General features: G+C 37.6%; 1 protein-coding gene across 3 annotated transcripts in view; it reads left to right on the forward strand.

The window, feature by feature from the left end:
- LOC145988673 (organic cation transporter protein-like) overlaps positions 1 to 16,594 on the forward strand; it is a 66,007-nt gene extending 49,413 nt beyond the window's left edge. For 2 of the 3 annotated variants that reach the window (XM_083123737.1, XM_083123736.1), the window contains exons 11-12: positions 1,971 to 2,107; positions 7,169 to 16,594. In XM_083123737.1, coding sequence (XP_082979863.1) covers positions 1,971 to 2,107; positions 7,169 to 7,250 — 219 coding nt within the window. In that variant the 3' untranslated portion in view covers positions 7,251 to 16,594. The remainder of the gene's footprint in view (positions 1 to 1,970; positions 2,108 to 7,168) is intronic. The other variant, XM_083123738.1, reaches the window with a different exon arrangement.
- The last annotated feature ends 137 nt before the right edge of the window (positions 16,595 to 16,731 follow it).

Raw genomic sequence — 16,731 nt, forward strand, 5'->3', positions numbered from 1 at the left:
GAAGGGAGCAGTTGCCACCGCAACGTTGTCCTTGACAAGTATATCTCACTGTACGTAAGTAAATAACAAATTTTGATTTTATGCTTATAAAAATTAACGAGTTCAGTCACACTTTACAAATTATAACTTTGCAAGCAATGTGAACAAGAGCCATATTGGCAATCATGCTATACAAATTATAACTTTGCAAGCAATGTAAAGAAATGCTAATCACGTTGTATAAAAGAGAGTAATGGCAGTGTGGAGATATTCTGTGGCTTGGTCGATGGGAGCCGTTGTTGTAAGTAGTTCGATGTGTCAATCCGATTGTTTTTCAATGAATTTGAAGCATGGTTGCAAGTGAAACCAAATTAAAAACTTGAAATCACTAACTACAGACTTGTTTTTGGAAATTTGTGTGAGAGCATACAATGTTTAAAGCCTGATGGTAGGAAGGAGGCACTCGACATGAAAGGCCTCTGCAGGCACTCTCCACACTGAAACACATCTGATGGTCTGGAATAATGTGAATGCTGATTCGTCAGACCAGATGATCTGTTCCCACTGCTGTTGTGTCCAGTCTCTTCGCTCTCGGCACAGTTTTCAATGCTTCACAACATTACATGGTATTACCAATTGTTTTGGAATGTTCAGAGTATGCAGTTCCTGTTGGATAGTTTTTTGAGTTTGAGTTTTTGTTGCCAAGTCCACTTTATGTACAGTAAGACTAATCGGGATGGGACCTACAGTTTAAAGTGGGATCTGACCCACTATGTACCTCCACTGGGTATCAGTCCTGGGACCCCTTGATTACATTGGATAATTTTGTTTCATATAGGACTCTAGAGATGAGAGTTCAAATCAGAGGTTACCTGGGACACGGTTGTATTTTGCTTTTGAGAGCTTCCTTGAAGGTGGAGTGGTAGCATTGTCACCTAGTAATCAAGGGGTCCCGGGTTTGATACCCGGAGGAGGCACATAGTGGTTCGGATCCCACTTTAAACTGTAGGTCCAGTCCCAATTAGCCTTTCTGTGCATAAAGTGGACTTAAAACAATAATTCAATCAATCTTTTGCTTTTGGGACATTATCTTCTTCAACATCCTTATATCCCTGTCGGTGAGGCTTCGCTCTTCACCCACTGTTCTATTTCGAAGATGATGTCTTACCTTCTTTACTGTAGGCTGCCATCACAGTTGACACCGTACTTCTTTCAATGCCCACAAGTTTGGCTGTTTTTGTCACTGAGACACCAGCTAGTGTGATCCAATGATTGTGCCTCTTTGGGAGTCTGAGAGGTGGATTGGTAAGAGAATGTTCACATACAACCTGCACAATTGCTGCTGTAAACTGATACATCTCCCTTCATGGCCACTAGGTAGCAGAATTCTGTACAAGGTGGCATGACTGTACTTCAAGGACAAATTACGACCCGTTTTCATGTGGGTGTTCATATTAATTTTTCCACCACCTGTATATGCATCATTAAAATTTTCAAATTTGATCTCGTAGGGTATGCATGTCACAGATGCATTGAAAACATGTATAATATACATAACATTGTAACATTTCATTATATTACGACACGATACAGACGTCATAGGTACGTCCTTTCTAATCCATCATCAGAAATTGTATTTGTAATAGTGAGATTTGTTGGATGTATAAAAGGTAAAAAAAGGTAAAGTGTTCCCCTGTGCTTAGCACCACGCCATGAAGGCGTATAGGGGGTGTGGGGGTAATGCCCCATACTTTCTTGATCCGGTCGTGAGTGGGGGTGATGTGATCAGCATCACGCCCCTGACCACCTTTACCCCCCAGGGTTTCCCCCAGGTACCCATGTTATTCGACGCTGGGTAGGCGCCGGGGCCGCTTCCATCGTTAGAAAAGTTCCCGGATTTGAACCAGCCGGGGATCGAACCCGGGACCTTTAGCATGGTACAAGGTATATATATACCTTTGGATGTATATTTAAGGATAATTTTATTTCAGGGCTCTCATATGGAAGCTGCTCCATTTTTGCTCTTTGGAGGCATGTCTTGTGCTGCTGGATTGTTGGCCATGTTTTTCCCCGAGACTCTGGGGCGGCAAATTCCAGACACTGTGGCAGAAGCAGAAGCATTTGGAAGGTGAGAATGGTTCCCAAATGTACATATTTATTAGCACAAATGTTTTCACACCAGTTTTTGAACGAAACAGCCATCTTAAGACATACATTATTATAAAACTTTAATTATATATTTCGTAATTTGTAAGGGAATGTAGGGGGGGAGGCAAATCTGAAATTGTGACAACAATAACTGCTGTAAATGTAAAGCTTTTTAATTTAAATATTTAACATTGATACCTTGTTGTATTCATGTATTTTTATATATGAACAAAATTGGTCAACACGTTTCAAGATGGCAGGCAATAAACTGATTTTTCCTATCTTGTGAATAATCTAAATTTTGCTCATTTGTATATACTACATTTTTGGAGATTAAGAAACAAAACTCTCAGCAGTACCATTACCTAAGGTAATTTTTACATTTGATAAAAATTAATTCACACGTTTCAAGATAGTGGATGAAAAACTTTTTTTTCCATGTTCTGCAAGGAACTGAAATTCTGCTCCCATTTTGTTAAACTACATTTTTGTTATTTTTTCTTGTATGTACATATTGCCTGTGTTGTAGAATTATTTCTCTTGTAGTTTACGGTTGCTTCAAGCATTTAAACATGTTTTTTTTTTACGTAACTTTTCAGGAGAACGCACACTTCCTTCATCAGACATTTATGTTTAATTTGATTTAATGTTCTACATTTTTGTAGAAAAAACGAAAATCGCAGAAGTTTTTGAAATCACTCGAGCTAAAAAAATTTAATAACTGTAATATAATGCATGATTTCAGAGGAGCATATGGATCGAAATGGAGCAAAGTCATAAATTTTGCATCTATGATAACTGTATCAACATTGGAGGTTTTAAGCTGAAATTCATATAGTTACAGTACTAGATACCTTGGACCTGTATTGTATTTGAGTAAAATCAATCGAAGCATTTCAAGATATTGGGCGAAAAATACATTTTCTCAAGGTTTTAGACATTCAAAATTCTCCTGATATTTTCCAATCTCTAACTAACTCGCTCACTCTAAAACCCTAAGGTTTATGGCTGCAACAACCAAGCCTTCCAGATTTCCTTTAGGTACATCTCAATGTTATTCCTCCATCTTCATCTTGGCCTTCCTACAGATATCTTACCACCAGGCTTCACAACAAGAATCCTGTAAACTCTTAATTCCTCTCCAATTCGTGTGACGTGAACTGCCCACCTAAGTCTTCTTGATTTAATGATCCTAATAATATCTGAAGATGAATACAAATTATGTACTTCTAAATTATGTAACCTTCTCCACTCACCTGTCTCCTCAGCCCTTTTAGGTCCAAATATTTCTCTATCTAGTCTACATTTTCTAAGATTAAGAAACTTGTCTATCAGCAAATTTGGGGCATCACTTGCTACGCCACCGGCTAGGAGTACGAAAACTCTTTTACACTCAGGGTCTTGCTGGGTTTAAGTAACAGTCTTAATTTCACATAATTAACGTTTTATTAACAGTAACTTGATTTAACTAGAAACTAGTTAAAACACGTGACTCTACACGTTTAAAAGACACTTCCACTGAGATATCTTTCACCTAAATTTAAACTGCTATTTGCAGTAGATTAGAAACAAGAAATAGTGACAAGGTTACCCACATAATGCCCTGAAAAATCACAAACTTAGACTTGCATTAAAATCATCTTTCAAACCTTTTTTCATTTGTTTTTTAACCAAACCACAAGAAAGAAAGAAAATCTCTAACTTTTCCCATCGTTACCAACTCGCTTATTTTTGTGGAGTTGCCAACCTCGCACAGAAAATTTTCATATGACCATACATGCCCTCCTATACGTGTGATAACACTTGAAATCTTCTTTGACAATGAACAAATAACATTGGGTAAAACGAACATGTACATAAATTAAACACAGAAGTAATAAGTCTTTTGCTACGACATAACTTTGGTCGTTGCACACTTAAGTGTTACTTTCATAACGATAGCTTTTTTAACTATAGTTCATTGTTCGGGAGGATTAGATGGCCAAAGTGGAGCAGGAAATCACCAATGTTTTGACCACACCAGGTGCCATAAAATTAGATCTATCGACCTTAAATTTTCACAGGAGCCAGATACTTTGAAGGACTGATTCAATTTGAAGGATTTGTCAGTATTCGATCAGCATTGGCAGATACAGACATATCAATTTATCAGTAAAATTGTCGATAATTTTACAACTGTGATTACCACCGATAATTTTATTTTTTGATGTCCTGAACCTGAAACCCAAATATGATATATTATACACTGAGAGCTCACTGAATTGCGACCACCTACCTAATACTTTGTTGGTCCACCTTTGGCTCGGCGGACGGCCTGGACACGACATGGTATGTATGTATTCCACAAGGTGCTGATATGTCTCCACGGGGATCTGACACCATATATTCCTGATGGCATCCTATAACGAGCCAACTGACGTCGGTGCAGGATGCAAGAGCTCATTCCAGAACATCCCACAGATGCTCTATGGGATTAAGATCGCGGGAGTTTGGGGGCTAATTCATATTCTACATCTCTGTGGAATGTTCCTCCAGCCAAGCAAGTACAGTCCCACCTCGGTGACACCATGCATTGTCGTCCTGGAAAATGCCATCCCTGTGTGGGTAGAAGTGTTGCATTGTGGAGTATAAGTGGTCCCCTAAAAACCTCCCAATACACAACGGATGTCATATGGTGCTCCATACACACAAATGGTCCCAGTTCATGCCGCCCCCACCTGCCTGAACAGCACTCACTATGCAGGAAGGGTCCATAGCCCGTCACAGTGGTGGAGCAAAAACCATGATTCATCGGACCAACACACCCTTTCCAATCGTCCACGGTCCAATCAACGTGCTCGTGGGCCTAGGCGACACAAAGTTCGGTGGTGATGTTTCGTGAGGAGTGGGTCATCTGCTGTGGAACTTAATGTGTGCCAGTGGGCATTGCACAGTTGCGTGGGATATGGGTGTTTTGTGCATCCACTGTTGTATTGGTCCCTTAATTCCCGGACGCTGATGGTGCATTCAGGTGTCACGAGCTGTTTGACTCGACGCTCTCCCCCGAGGTGTCACCTACCGTATGCCCTTGCAATTCTGCCTCTTGGTGGCCATTACCCAGTTTTCTTGTCACTCTGTACACCTTCACTACACTGGAATGGGTGCATCCTCCCAGTGTTGCTGTCTGGGTTATTGACTCACCTGATGCTCGGGCACCCACAATCATGCCCTTTGGGAACGACGTTAAATCCTGACCACCTCTCACTTTAACGAGTGCTGTTCGACTAACATATAGCATTGTGTCTACATTCACCATGATACTTCCAGTCGGGATGGTCATTTGATCAGAGCAGCTGCTGGGCCGTTTCTTGTTGTTTGGAGGGGTGGTCGCAATTCAGTGAGCACTCAGTGTGTTATCCAATGTTTAATAGAGGTTATAGGTCGGCGTCAACTTCTTTTAGGTCTTTTTTTGTGGGTCACATTTGTTATTCTTAAAAATCACCTTTCATGTAGGAGTAACACCTCATTATCAAGCTTTTCTCGTCTTTAATGTGAGAGGTATGTTGGGTGCCACCTCTTGTTCCCTTCTGGCACTGGTTCATGTCGTGCTCACAAAAATGATACCATTTGGAACCCTTTGGTTAACTCATGTCCTGTATGTAAGACAGGTAGAGAAAGCTCAGAAAATCTTACACAAACTAGTAGGCTGATCTAGGATAATTAGTAGAAATGCATTTTTTCACACCATAGTACAGAAAAATATCGCATTAATTTGAAACATGTTTTTACTGTAATAGAAGAATATCTTAATTATCAACTTGGTACGTTCCACATACATTGTTTTTCATGCATTTGGAGGGAGCTGGAACCCCATTGTCCCCTCCTTTAGTAAACCCTTGATTAGGGTCGCTATATTTTACAGGTTAAAATCCTGACCAGAAGCTTTTTTGGGGGGGGGGGGATCCTGGACCCGACAAAGTAATATGTAGGTACACCATAATTATATTTTCTTTACACTTCTTAATAAATGGAAATTCTCTTCGAAATCTATCATTAAACTTACACTTGCTATTTGGCGCCATAATGAACTAAGCTGCTATCCAACAATGTTGAAACTTCATTTCAAAACTGCAGACTGAACAGATAGGCACCCGATTATTGACTGCTTACAGTAAGCAGGTTACTAAACAATGGAAGATAATCTTAACTGAAATTCGGGACTACAAACAGATGGAAATAAATGTATCATTATTCCTACTTGTTGTCGGCAAGTGCATTGAGCGACACCATGGTGGAGTCCAATATCTCTGCAGCACATTCATGTAACTTGGTAACTTGTATTATTGAGAGGGAACGATTGAATCCCACCTGATTCCGAGACTTGAGTGCATCCAGAAGAAAGTTTTTGAAACACCGGGACAAATGATACCATTCTGGGACTGTCCTCGAAAATCTGGGACGTAGAGCAACCCTACCCTTGATTCAGACTATCATTTGAGATTTTATTTCACTCACAATATTCCTGTGGTTTTATCCACTTGACAAGGTCTTATGTTTTTCATTGAAGTTATTCGGTCCAAATATTTTCCATAAAATTAAAAAATTAGGTTTCTCAGTTGTTTTTTTTATGCATGTTTCATATGCATAGGTAATGCATATTAAAGCATTATAGAGTTTGAACTTGTAATTTCTAATTGTTAATTTGCTAATGAACATGTTTTTATGTGCGTAAAGGACACTTTATTTCCTGCTGCTATTCTTTCCTTAATTTCTCCACCATTATATTTACTACATAAACTAAACATTTTAAAGCATTAACATTTTTTATTTTTAGTTTCTTGTATCCTTCCTATTACCAGGACAAATTTAGCTCATGGATATTTTTTTTTCTGTCCGTGAAGAGGAGACTACCTTGATTTTAACTGGATAGAGATATCATATAGGGTTTCTCTCTGTAATAGTTTTAAAACCTAACTATGGATGTTGAAAGTGTATTTTTTTCAATTTAATTTTTATGTTGTTGTTGCGTTATGTAATGATTTAATTAATTATTTCCATGCAGCAGTCAAGAAGAAAATGTGGAACGTGCAGAAACACCAGCCAACGAAAGAACACCTTTGCTTCAAGGGCAAGATGATAGGTAGATGATCGTGAAGATAAGAGCAACCCAAGAAGCTACTTTTCTATATTTGATGCAAGTATAATAGAAGAAAAACATATTTCATAATTTCAAGTGCATTGTGATAGTTAATTTTGCACATTGAAAATCATGGTATTAATTAATGATATTATTATGCATATTTCTAAAGATTCTATCTGTATTTGTAATAATTTATTGAGTAGATTAGAGGTAATGCATGCACAAGAGAGTTCCTCAGGCACATTACTTAAAAAACTGAAGCACATAAATTATCTTAAAACAAGCAGTGTTTTTGCATTTTTTGATAATATTCCAGCTGCTTACGCAAGCATAATATTGATAATTATTATATAAATGTTAATTTACCACTAAATAATATGTATGTCTCTGATAGAAAATGCATTTTTTCAATTTTTTTTATTAACACTACATGCGAAGAAGACACACACATTTATGTTAAAATTGCATGCTAATGCAACATGACACTCATATGTACATCCAATACACCACTCACGGAAAATGTAGGTTATTGGTATTTCTGAATTTCTGTGAGAGAATGTGATTGTTGCCTTCTTGCAGCTGTAGTATACGTTGAAATATATTTGTAGAGAACATAAACTCCTTTTATAAGCTCATAAGTCAATGTCCTGCGAAAATATCTTCATCATTCATCACCAGAAAAGCTTTAACATGCATTTTAAGTACATTTTGCTTGTTTTAGTGCAATTAATGTGCTTTTTTTTTAAGTGAAAATCAAAGAAGAAATTTTCATATTTTTGAAAAATTCCCAACTACACTTAGCCAGTGTTACTGTGATATAAGGTATAGTTTTTCACAAATATTTGTTCAGTGTTTTATATTGACCATATTGGTCTGATTTATCATGTTGTATCATTTCTTTAACCATACACGTGTGAACTTTTTAATTAATTTTTAACATGGTTGTCAGAAGCAAGTGTCTGCATGTACACAAATTATTGTATATTGCCTATAACTTTTTGTGAGCAATGCCACTACTGGAAAAAAGCTGTGATGATAGTTTGAACAAACATGGTCAGGTGCAGATACATTTTGTTAACATTAATGAGCAATGATGTAATTAATACTCAATATTGTAGTTTGTAGAAAAGTCTTGTAAAGTTACCATAGGAACTGTGTAGTTTTCACAAGCTTCTGATATTGCGTTTAATTCATGAGCTGTTGAGTATACTGTTTCACCTTGAATGTCCACTGGACTCTCTACTTTTGTTAGGTTATAGTAGGTTAAGGTTGCTGACTATCACTATTTAATTCACAATGTATGTGTTGTGTGGATCTTTGTCAATTAAGGTTTGTGTGATTACTTTTTCCATTTAACATGTTCTTTTACATTCACATAACCACCGATGCTAATGTAAACAAAGTAAAACACTTCTTTCACAAATGTAATTAATTCCATGTAAATTGCAAAGCTATAATTTATTCACCTACCAATTAACAGTACATAGGTATAGGGGCTTGTCCAGAAATTTCATCTAGGGGCATGTAGGTTCATATTTAAGGGTGTCTAACAGTTTCGAGCCAAAATGACTGTAATATAGACCTTTGTGAAAAATTGTAGCAGTTCAAAGTAGTTCAGATTATTCATAAACCTTAATTTAAAAATTTATTTTTCCTATGGATTATACTGTGCGAGTCTAGAGTCTACCAGAATTTTGTTTTTAAAATACATGCGATAACCATTTAATCATAAAATTAATTTCTCCCCAGAATGTTTTTGCAGACTCAGCAAGGCACCCAAACTCTGAAAAATGTCAGCCAGTATCAGTGTTTTCATTCCAACCTATACTTTCCGACATAAGTGTAACTTGTCGCGGGCAATCGGGACACTTGCCTCCCCCCCCCCTTTCAAGTTTTCAGGGTTATTAACATTTATGATTTTGTTAATCTCTTGTGGCCTAAGAAGCAAAGTAGTAAAGAGTAGAGCTGAGTCGATATCGATACCGATCACTTCATGAAGAGTAAAATCTGGAAAAACTCTACTTTTCCACCCACTTCTCCAAATCGTCTTCTTCCTTTGAACTGAACAACTTCTCATAAAACCCCTGAGTTGCTTCACAAGTCCTCCTCTGCATTGGTTCATCAATATCCACTAGTTTCATTTCCTGATGCAGCACTTTTTGATGTTGCTCCTGCTCAATGATCTTGCCACTGCCTTCAGCTGCTCGGAGATTTCTTATATCAAACCATGATTCAAACACATCAAGTCATCGAATATCTCTGGCAGCAAGAAATTCAACAAATTCCAAAGCTCTGACAAGTTGTTCTGGAGGGGGGTTTCAGTCAGTAACAGAACAGTCTGTTCACTGACTGGTAATAATTCAGTTCCTTGACCAATTGGCAATTCTTGTTCTTTAAGCGATGTCCTTCGTCAATGATAACATGTCAAACATGACAGTTTCTGAGATTCTACGAGGTTTATTTTTTAATTAGGGGCCGTTTTGCACTCACCTTGGCAACATTGCATGCTTGACATTTTGCGCATGTGCGTTAGTTACCGACATGCCTTGCACGTTGTGAAACGCTTGGTGTAGTTGTGGTGGACAATGGAATTGGTGCAGGTTATTGAAAATCCCGTGGAGTGTGAGATACGATCAGTGATCAGGTTTTTGACCACGAAAATTGTGAAAGCGGCAGACATTTGTCGCCAGTTACGTGAGGTGTATGGTGAGAATGTCATTGTTGAAGGCAAGGTGCGTAAGTGGGTACATCTGTTTAAGACCGGTCGCACGAATGTTCATGATGAACCACGATCAGGATGCCCCTCAATCCAAGGAATGGCACCATGCATCATCCCCACAAAGATGAAGTTCAAGCAAACGACCTCCACCAAGAAACTCATGCTCACCTGCTAAGCAATACGATGCGTTCTAGGAATATTTCGTCAATGAAAAACTTCTCTAATGAGACACTTGTCAAACAAACAGTTAATGCAGCCATGTATTGCAACACACTCAAGTCTTCCGGTATCATGTTGCTGCACGACAACGTACGGCCGGCCACACACTGCAGCTGCCACACAGTCGCTCATTGACTGGGAGCGGATGGACCACCCACCGTACAGTTTGGATCTCACCCCTAGTGATTATCACCTATTCCTCCACTTGGACTTTCCTTGCTGGGAAGCTATTCAACAGTGCCGATGAAGCCAAACAGACCGTGACGGATTGGCTGTCTGACCTGGTGGCAGATTTCTGTGATGAGGGTGTACAAAAGCTCATCTACCGCTACGACAAGCGTCTCAGCAACTATGGGAACTACGTTGAGAAGAACCTGAATGTACATATGAGCAGCCACAGAGGTAAGTAAATTTCTTCCTTTGCATGTTTTCGTTTTATTTCAAAACTGCCCCTAATTTAAAAGTAAACCTCGTATTTGGCTTAAGAGGAAGTCTGTATGAAACTGGCTCTGACCCAAAAGCTGTAGGAACCTCTTGAACCTCTCTTCTTTCTCCTCCTCCTCCTCCTCGTACTTTTCCTGTATTTCCTGTCACAACCGTTCTTCCTCTTCCTCTGATGTTTTAGCCAACTTCTGCTCTTCTCCTTCTATGTCCGCAGTCAGCAAATTACATGTTTCCTCTAATCTGTCATCATCATCTGCATAATCCGTTATCCTGGACCCTGTTGCACTGTCCAAAATCTTCGTTGAATCTATCCATTGAAATTTTCTTACCACCCGTGCTCAAAAGAAAATCTGACTGAAGCAATTGATTTTGCTGATCACACTTGTCAATTTTATTTTTTAAAAAACCAACCTATTTGAAGAAGTTGTCTGTTTTCCGCAATTTTCAGATACTGACGCAATCAAAATCGTAACATACAATTACTTCTTCAAATCGCAGAATGTTAAGCACTGATAATAATTCAATAGATTACGAAACCATTCATGTTAATTTTAAATACAAATTGTTGTCGATGACAAACTATCCTTTATGAGTACCCACGTCTGAGCGTGCACCTATGTTTTGATGATGAGAGCTGGAAAAGTAGAGCTTTTCCAAATTTTGCTCTGTATCACTCTTCAATATATATATTATAATATAATATAACCTTTGTTATTTTAAATTTGGAATTATACAAGTATCGGTGAGAGTATCGGTATTGGTTCCAAGTGGTATCGGTTCAGTCCTAGTAAAGAGTAATATTTCGCAAATGTCACATTTACCCCATGCCCGATACCAATACCATCACTGAAATCAAGAGACAAATTATTTCTTCACAAGTTACATGGTATTAATTATATCTGTGTAGTACAGTGAATTTTAACAGTATTTGTGCTATGGTTTCACATAAAACATTGAAAAAATATAAGTTTTCCTTCCAAAGTTTGGGAAGTGTTTGCCATTCCTTGTACAGAAATGAAGACATTAAGAAGCTTTTAGACCAAAGTTTAAGGACATGCAGGACAGTCTCCTCGGGGATCTTCCCAAGTTCTTCCCCCGTGGTGGTGTTGCCAACTTAGCTCTCTTGGAGCCAAGTCTGCCTCTTTCATTCACTAGTTTGGCTGTGAACTTTTGCCATGATTATACATTTTGCACGTGACGAGATATTGTTATATTGGCTGTGTTGCGCCACCCTCTCTTTTATCCCCAGCTACTTTTTTATAGCACCATGTTGATGTGAAATTGATATAATATTCTTATCAGGGAATCCTTTATTTTCGATTTCATACGACCATGAGATGGGTGAAAACAGAATAAATTGTCATCAATTTAGAGTTAATGGTAATAGCAGCACCCCACCCCTTTGACAACTAACATTACTCTAGGAAGCACTTCGTAAATTTAGCTCCTTTAAAGTCAGTTTTAACTCCATTTAAGGTGAAATTTAGCTCTTTTATGTGCATCAGGTTTTGCAACACTGCTAGGATGGCCATAGGAGACAAGGGAAATGCATTGGGCTTATGGGGAGTATTATTTGATTTGTTCTCTTGGGAATATCAAACTTCCGATGGAATGGAAAATGATATCAACGCAAAGAGGGTGGTTTGAAGATGTGTTTGACAAGGGGGAAAAGTCGAAACTTCCATTCAATTAGCCGTAACTTGATGTTGTGATTCCCCATAAGGAATACATGGGATTTGGAAAATTCTTATTCATCAATTTTTTCAAATATTGTGTCCAGGTTAATAATGAACATAAAAAAAATGCTTCCACTTGCAACATGGAAAGATCAATATTGAAATAAATGCACAATGGACTGGCTAAGCGTGACGTCACCAGAGCCAGTGTCCCGGATGCATGTTTCCAAACAAACTTCCACGTGGCGAAGCCCCTATGCTTCGGCATAGCAAACTGATCGCGAAGGTGCAACCTTTATTACAGTGACAGCAGTTAAGAAACAGAAAGATGATGTGCATCATACGTCAATGTAAAGACTAGATTCTGGAGAATACCTGGATATTTTACGCTTTCCTCATGGATAAGGGGTTAGTGAAGAAATAACGTAAGAAAATCGGATAGTTTTTCAAGAAACATGTTAACAATTTACTACAGGAACGTCGATAAAGTTAGTCTTTACACTGATATACGATATAAATCAGTATTTGTTTCCTATCCGCTGTCACAGTAACAAACAATACCATTCTGCGATCAGTTTTCACCACGTAAGCGCTAAAAGTGCCTATGTTACGAACAGTTACGGCACCAGCCTAAAATAAGTGGGGGGGGGGGGCTACAGATTTCGAAGTCAAATTCTCGGGGAGCTAACTAATATTGGTTAAAACGTAATATGCTATGTTGCATGCTATGCTAGATGTGCTTCAAAGATTGATTCTCCTGCACGGAATCAAGTTTGGCCACTATGGGGGTTCTGCAAAAATTGTTTTCTAACCTTAAAAAATATAATTATTTAACAGGACTGCGAGTAATAAAGTTGCCCAAGTGTGCTGATCTTCGCACCTTATTGCAATGATTACTTGATTGGATTTGTATTAAGGTTCATTATATTCACATGGCTAATCGGGACGAGAGCTACAGCTTCTAGTTGAATTGAATTATTTTTGAAGTCCACTTTATGCACAGATAGGTTAATCGGGACTGGGCCTACAGTTTAAAGTGGAATCCGAACCACTTAATGAAATGTTACCTCCACCAGGGATCGTACCTAGGACCCATTGATATCAACACAGCAATTTTATTGCTAAGACTATAGGGGCTAGGAGCCCAAATTTAATCTTTCCAATGCATAGCATTTAGGAATTAGGTAGTTTGTGTACTCTTTGATTCTTAAACTTCGTATTTCTCCTTCTGAAATATTTGCAGCGATAAGGATAGGAAGAAGGCTTGTGTTGCTGGAGTCATAAACCTTCGGGTTTAAGAATGCTGGAGAGTTAGTTAAGAATAGATATAACATTGAGACCAATAAGAGAACTTCGCTAACACTCAATTGTCAGTACTCCAATGAGAAACTGCCAGACCCTGTGGCCTAGTGGTTAGCACATCGCGCTGCGATGCCAAGGGTCCTGGGTTCGAATCCCGCTCGGGCTTGGTTGTTTGTGAATGTCCATTCATCATTTCATTACTCATTCCCATCTTCGCAAATTAGCCAAGAGGCACAAAACTCGAAGTAAAATAAGCTAAATCAATCAATCATTCAATCAAATCTAATGAGAAACTAACAAACAGATATGGAACGTTTTTCACACCTGTTAGACCTATTCCGAAATATAGTAATATGATTTACAGAGGAGCCGGCCCTGTGGTGCAGGGGTTAGCACATTGTGCTACGATGCCAGGGGTCCCAGGTTCGAATCCCGGCCTGGGCATGGATGTTTGTGAGTGTCCATTCATCAATTTCAACTCATCTCCATCTTCGCAAATTAGCAAAAAGTGGTAGAAAAGCGAAGTGAAATAAAGCAAATCAATCAATCAATCAACTATTTACATAGGCTAATAATTATAATTGTACACATTTAGCTGTATATCAATGCGAAAGGGTAGGAGCACGTGGATTGAAGGTTTGTTTGGAAACATACATCCGGGACACCGGCCGCTTAACCAGTCCATTGGTGCGTAACTATATCTCCTCCTCATAAGTTCAATGTTTCATAACAAAGTAAGTACTACTCATGTTTCCATGTCACTCAGGCTGGGATGAAAGTGCTTATTCTGCTGGTTGCAATTTGTGACCATGTTGCCTCTCTCTTTGGTGTAAAATGTGCATGTTGGGTGTCACTTGTTGCTTGCCACTTCAATCTGAAAGATCCCTAAAAGTGGTTAGAAATGAGTAAAAAAGAGATAGTAAGATCATGCTGACAGTCGTGAGTCAGGCTAACCTGCATTTTAACCTCTTTCATAGGGATGGGGTTGATTAATCATAATCTACCTGAATTGGCCAAAAGGCATGTCAGTGTATAAATTTATCAGTGAAACTATCAATAATATTATCTGTCTATAAATTGCTCACATTTTTAATACAAAATTTTCCCATTTTGTAATTAATTTTATAACAGCATATTCCCAGATTTTACGTTCTCCTATTATACATTTAACCCTTCGTGTGTTGTGTTAGAAAAGTTACGTCGAAGGTTGCGCATGGTGCCAGAGACCAGGTTTTTAAAATATGCTAAATTGACGGTTCAAAATGTCAAATCCTCAATTATCACGATTAGATCTTTTCTTTGAACGTTTGAGATTCTACAAAACTATGAAAATTGAAATTCTATAAAATTATAAAAAGGCACCTTTCGTTAGTTGGGCACAGAAGGGCAGACTGGATTTTCAGTAAACTACTACTAGGTATTTCTATGGTCGTGCTTAGACTCAGACAGCAAAGTGCTTGAATGAACTCTCCCTAGCAGCTCGAAAATCTTTGTAACATGAAAAGAAAATCGTGGTGTTAAAGAGGAAGGTTGGAAAATCAGGTAGACAAAATAATCATTGATAAATAACGACGTTAAAACCACACACCTAGAACTAGACCAACACAGGGTTAATATTGATGATATCAACATAGCAAAATATTATAAAATTTTCCCGTTTTACATTTTCTTGCTTTTTTGTGTGCCAGAAAAGTGACATAAAATAACCTTATTCAAATTGCCTACCCAGAGTTGGAGTGATTTGTCTTTACCTTAGCTAGACTTTTTCATTTAGAGGCTGGATCACTCGGCCACATACCTGTATGGAACTTTGCATGCAATACATAAAAAAGTTCTTATTGATAAGCTGCAACGCAAATTTAAGTCATTTCCCTGTTTCTGCATGGCTCTGAGGCCCACCCAGCCTCGTATAAATGAGTACCTGGGGATAAAGGCATTCGAGCATAATGGTGATCATAACATGTCGGATCAAGAATATGTGAAGCTTTATACCTCCACATCACCCCATATGCCTTTATGACATGTGTGCACATAGACGGGGTTACTTTTTTTCCTATTTATATTGAAACTTTAACCCTTAAGGTTTATTTGTGTGATAGTGCCTTAAGTATGTTCAATAAGGGAAGAAAGATATATTTTTTCGTTCATGAAATAAAAGTACCCAGCAGTCACTACACCAAACTTAACTATTAAGGCTTTGAATTAGAGCTAATCCATAGAGATTAAGAGAAAAATCCTGTTTTTATTATTCCACAAATGTATTCAAATACAGTGTAACCTCGATTTTACATTTTCCTGCATTATACATTCAATCTTGATGATCCCAACATAGTAAAATGTTGATAAATTTCCTTCGATTTTGCATTTTAAGTTTTTCCAACTTGTTCCCCAGAAAAATGTAAGATTGTGGTTCCACTGTATTTTTATATTACCTTGTCAAGATTTTTAATACAAATTATGTTAAGCACTAAAATTTAAATATAAGTTACAGAGTACACTTATTTTAATATATATATGTTAATGTTAAGCTTGCTTATGTGTATTCTCAAGTCTTCAGAAAGGTACGTAACAGTTGTGATATTGTAAAAAAACGTATATGAATAATTAAGTTTCATACATGAACTGGAAACAGATTATATTCAGTTTTATTCATTCAAGACAATTTTAAATGATTTATAATTTGGTTAAGTATGAAATTTACAGGTAAGAAAATTCAAATTTAACAATAAACAATGTTAAAATAATTTGTGTGATGAACTGTGTATATTATGAACGCTTTTTCTCTAAGTACAAACTATGAAATTTCTATGTTTTTACATTGATGTATGGGAGCCTAATAATGATTTATAGTTTGTTTAGTGTTACAATTAATCCTGATGCATGATGAGTTTGTTATAGTTTTAATTTAGCAATAAAGTAGTGTATGATTCAAAAAGAACATAATTTTATGTGCTCCAATTTTAAACAATCACACTATGGTTCTTTTGATGGCTCAGTTAGTGAATATTGTTTAATATTTTCTCTTCAATTTGAAGAACAACTAATTGACCTTGTTGACCAGGTTATATGTAATGACTGCTAATATATAATTATATGAAGTGATTTAAGATCTCTTATTATAATCA

Source organism: Lepisma saccharinum, chromosome 6 (assembly GCF_977018435.1).
Source record: "Lepisma saccharinum chromosome 6, izLepSacc3.1, whole genome shotgun sequence".
Classification (NCBI taxonomy): Eukaryota; Metazoa; Arthropoda; class Insecta; order Zygentoma; family Lepismatidae; genus Lepisma; species Lepisma saccharinum.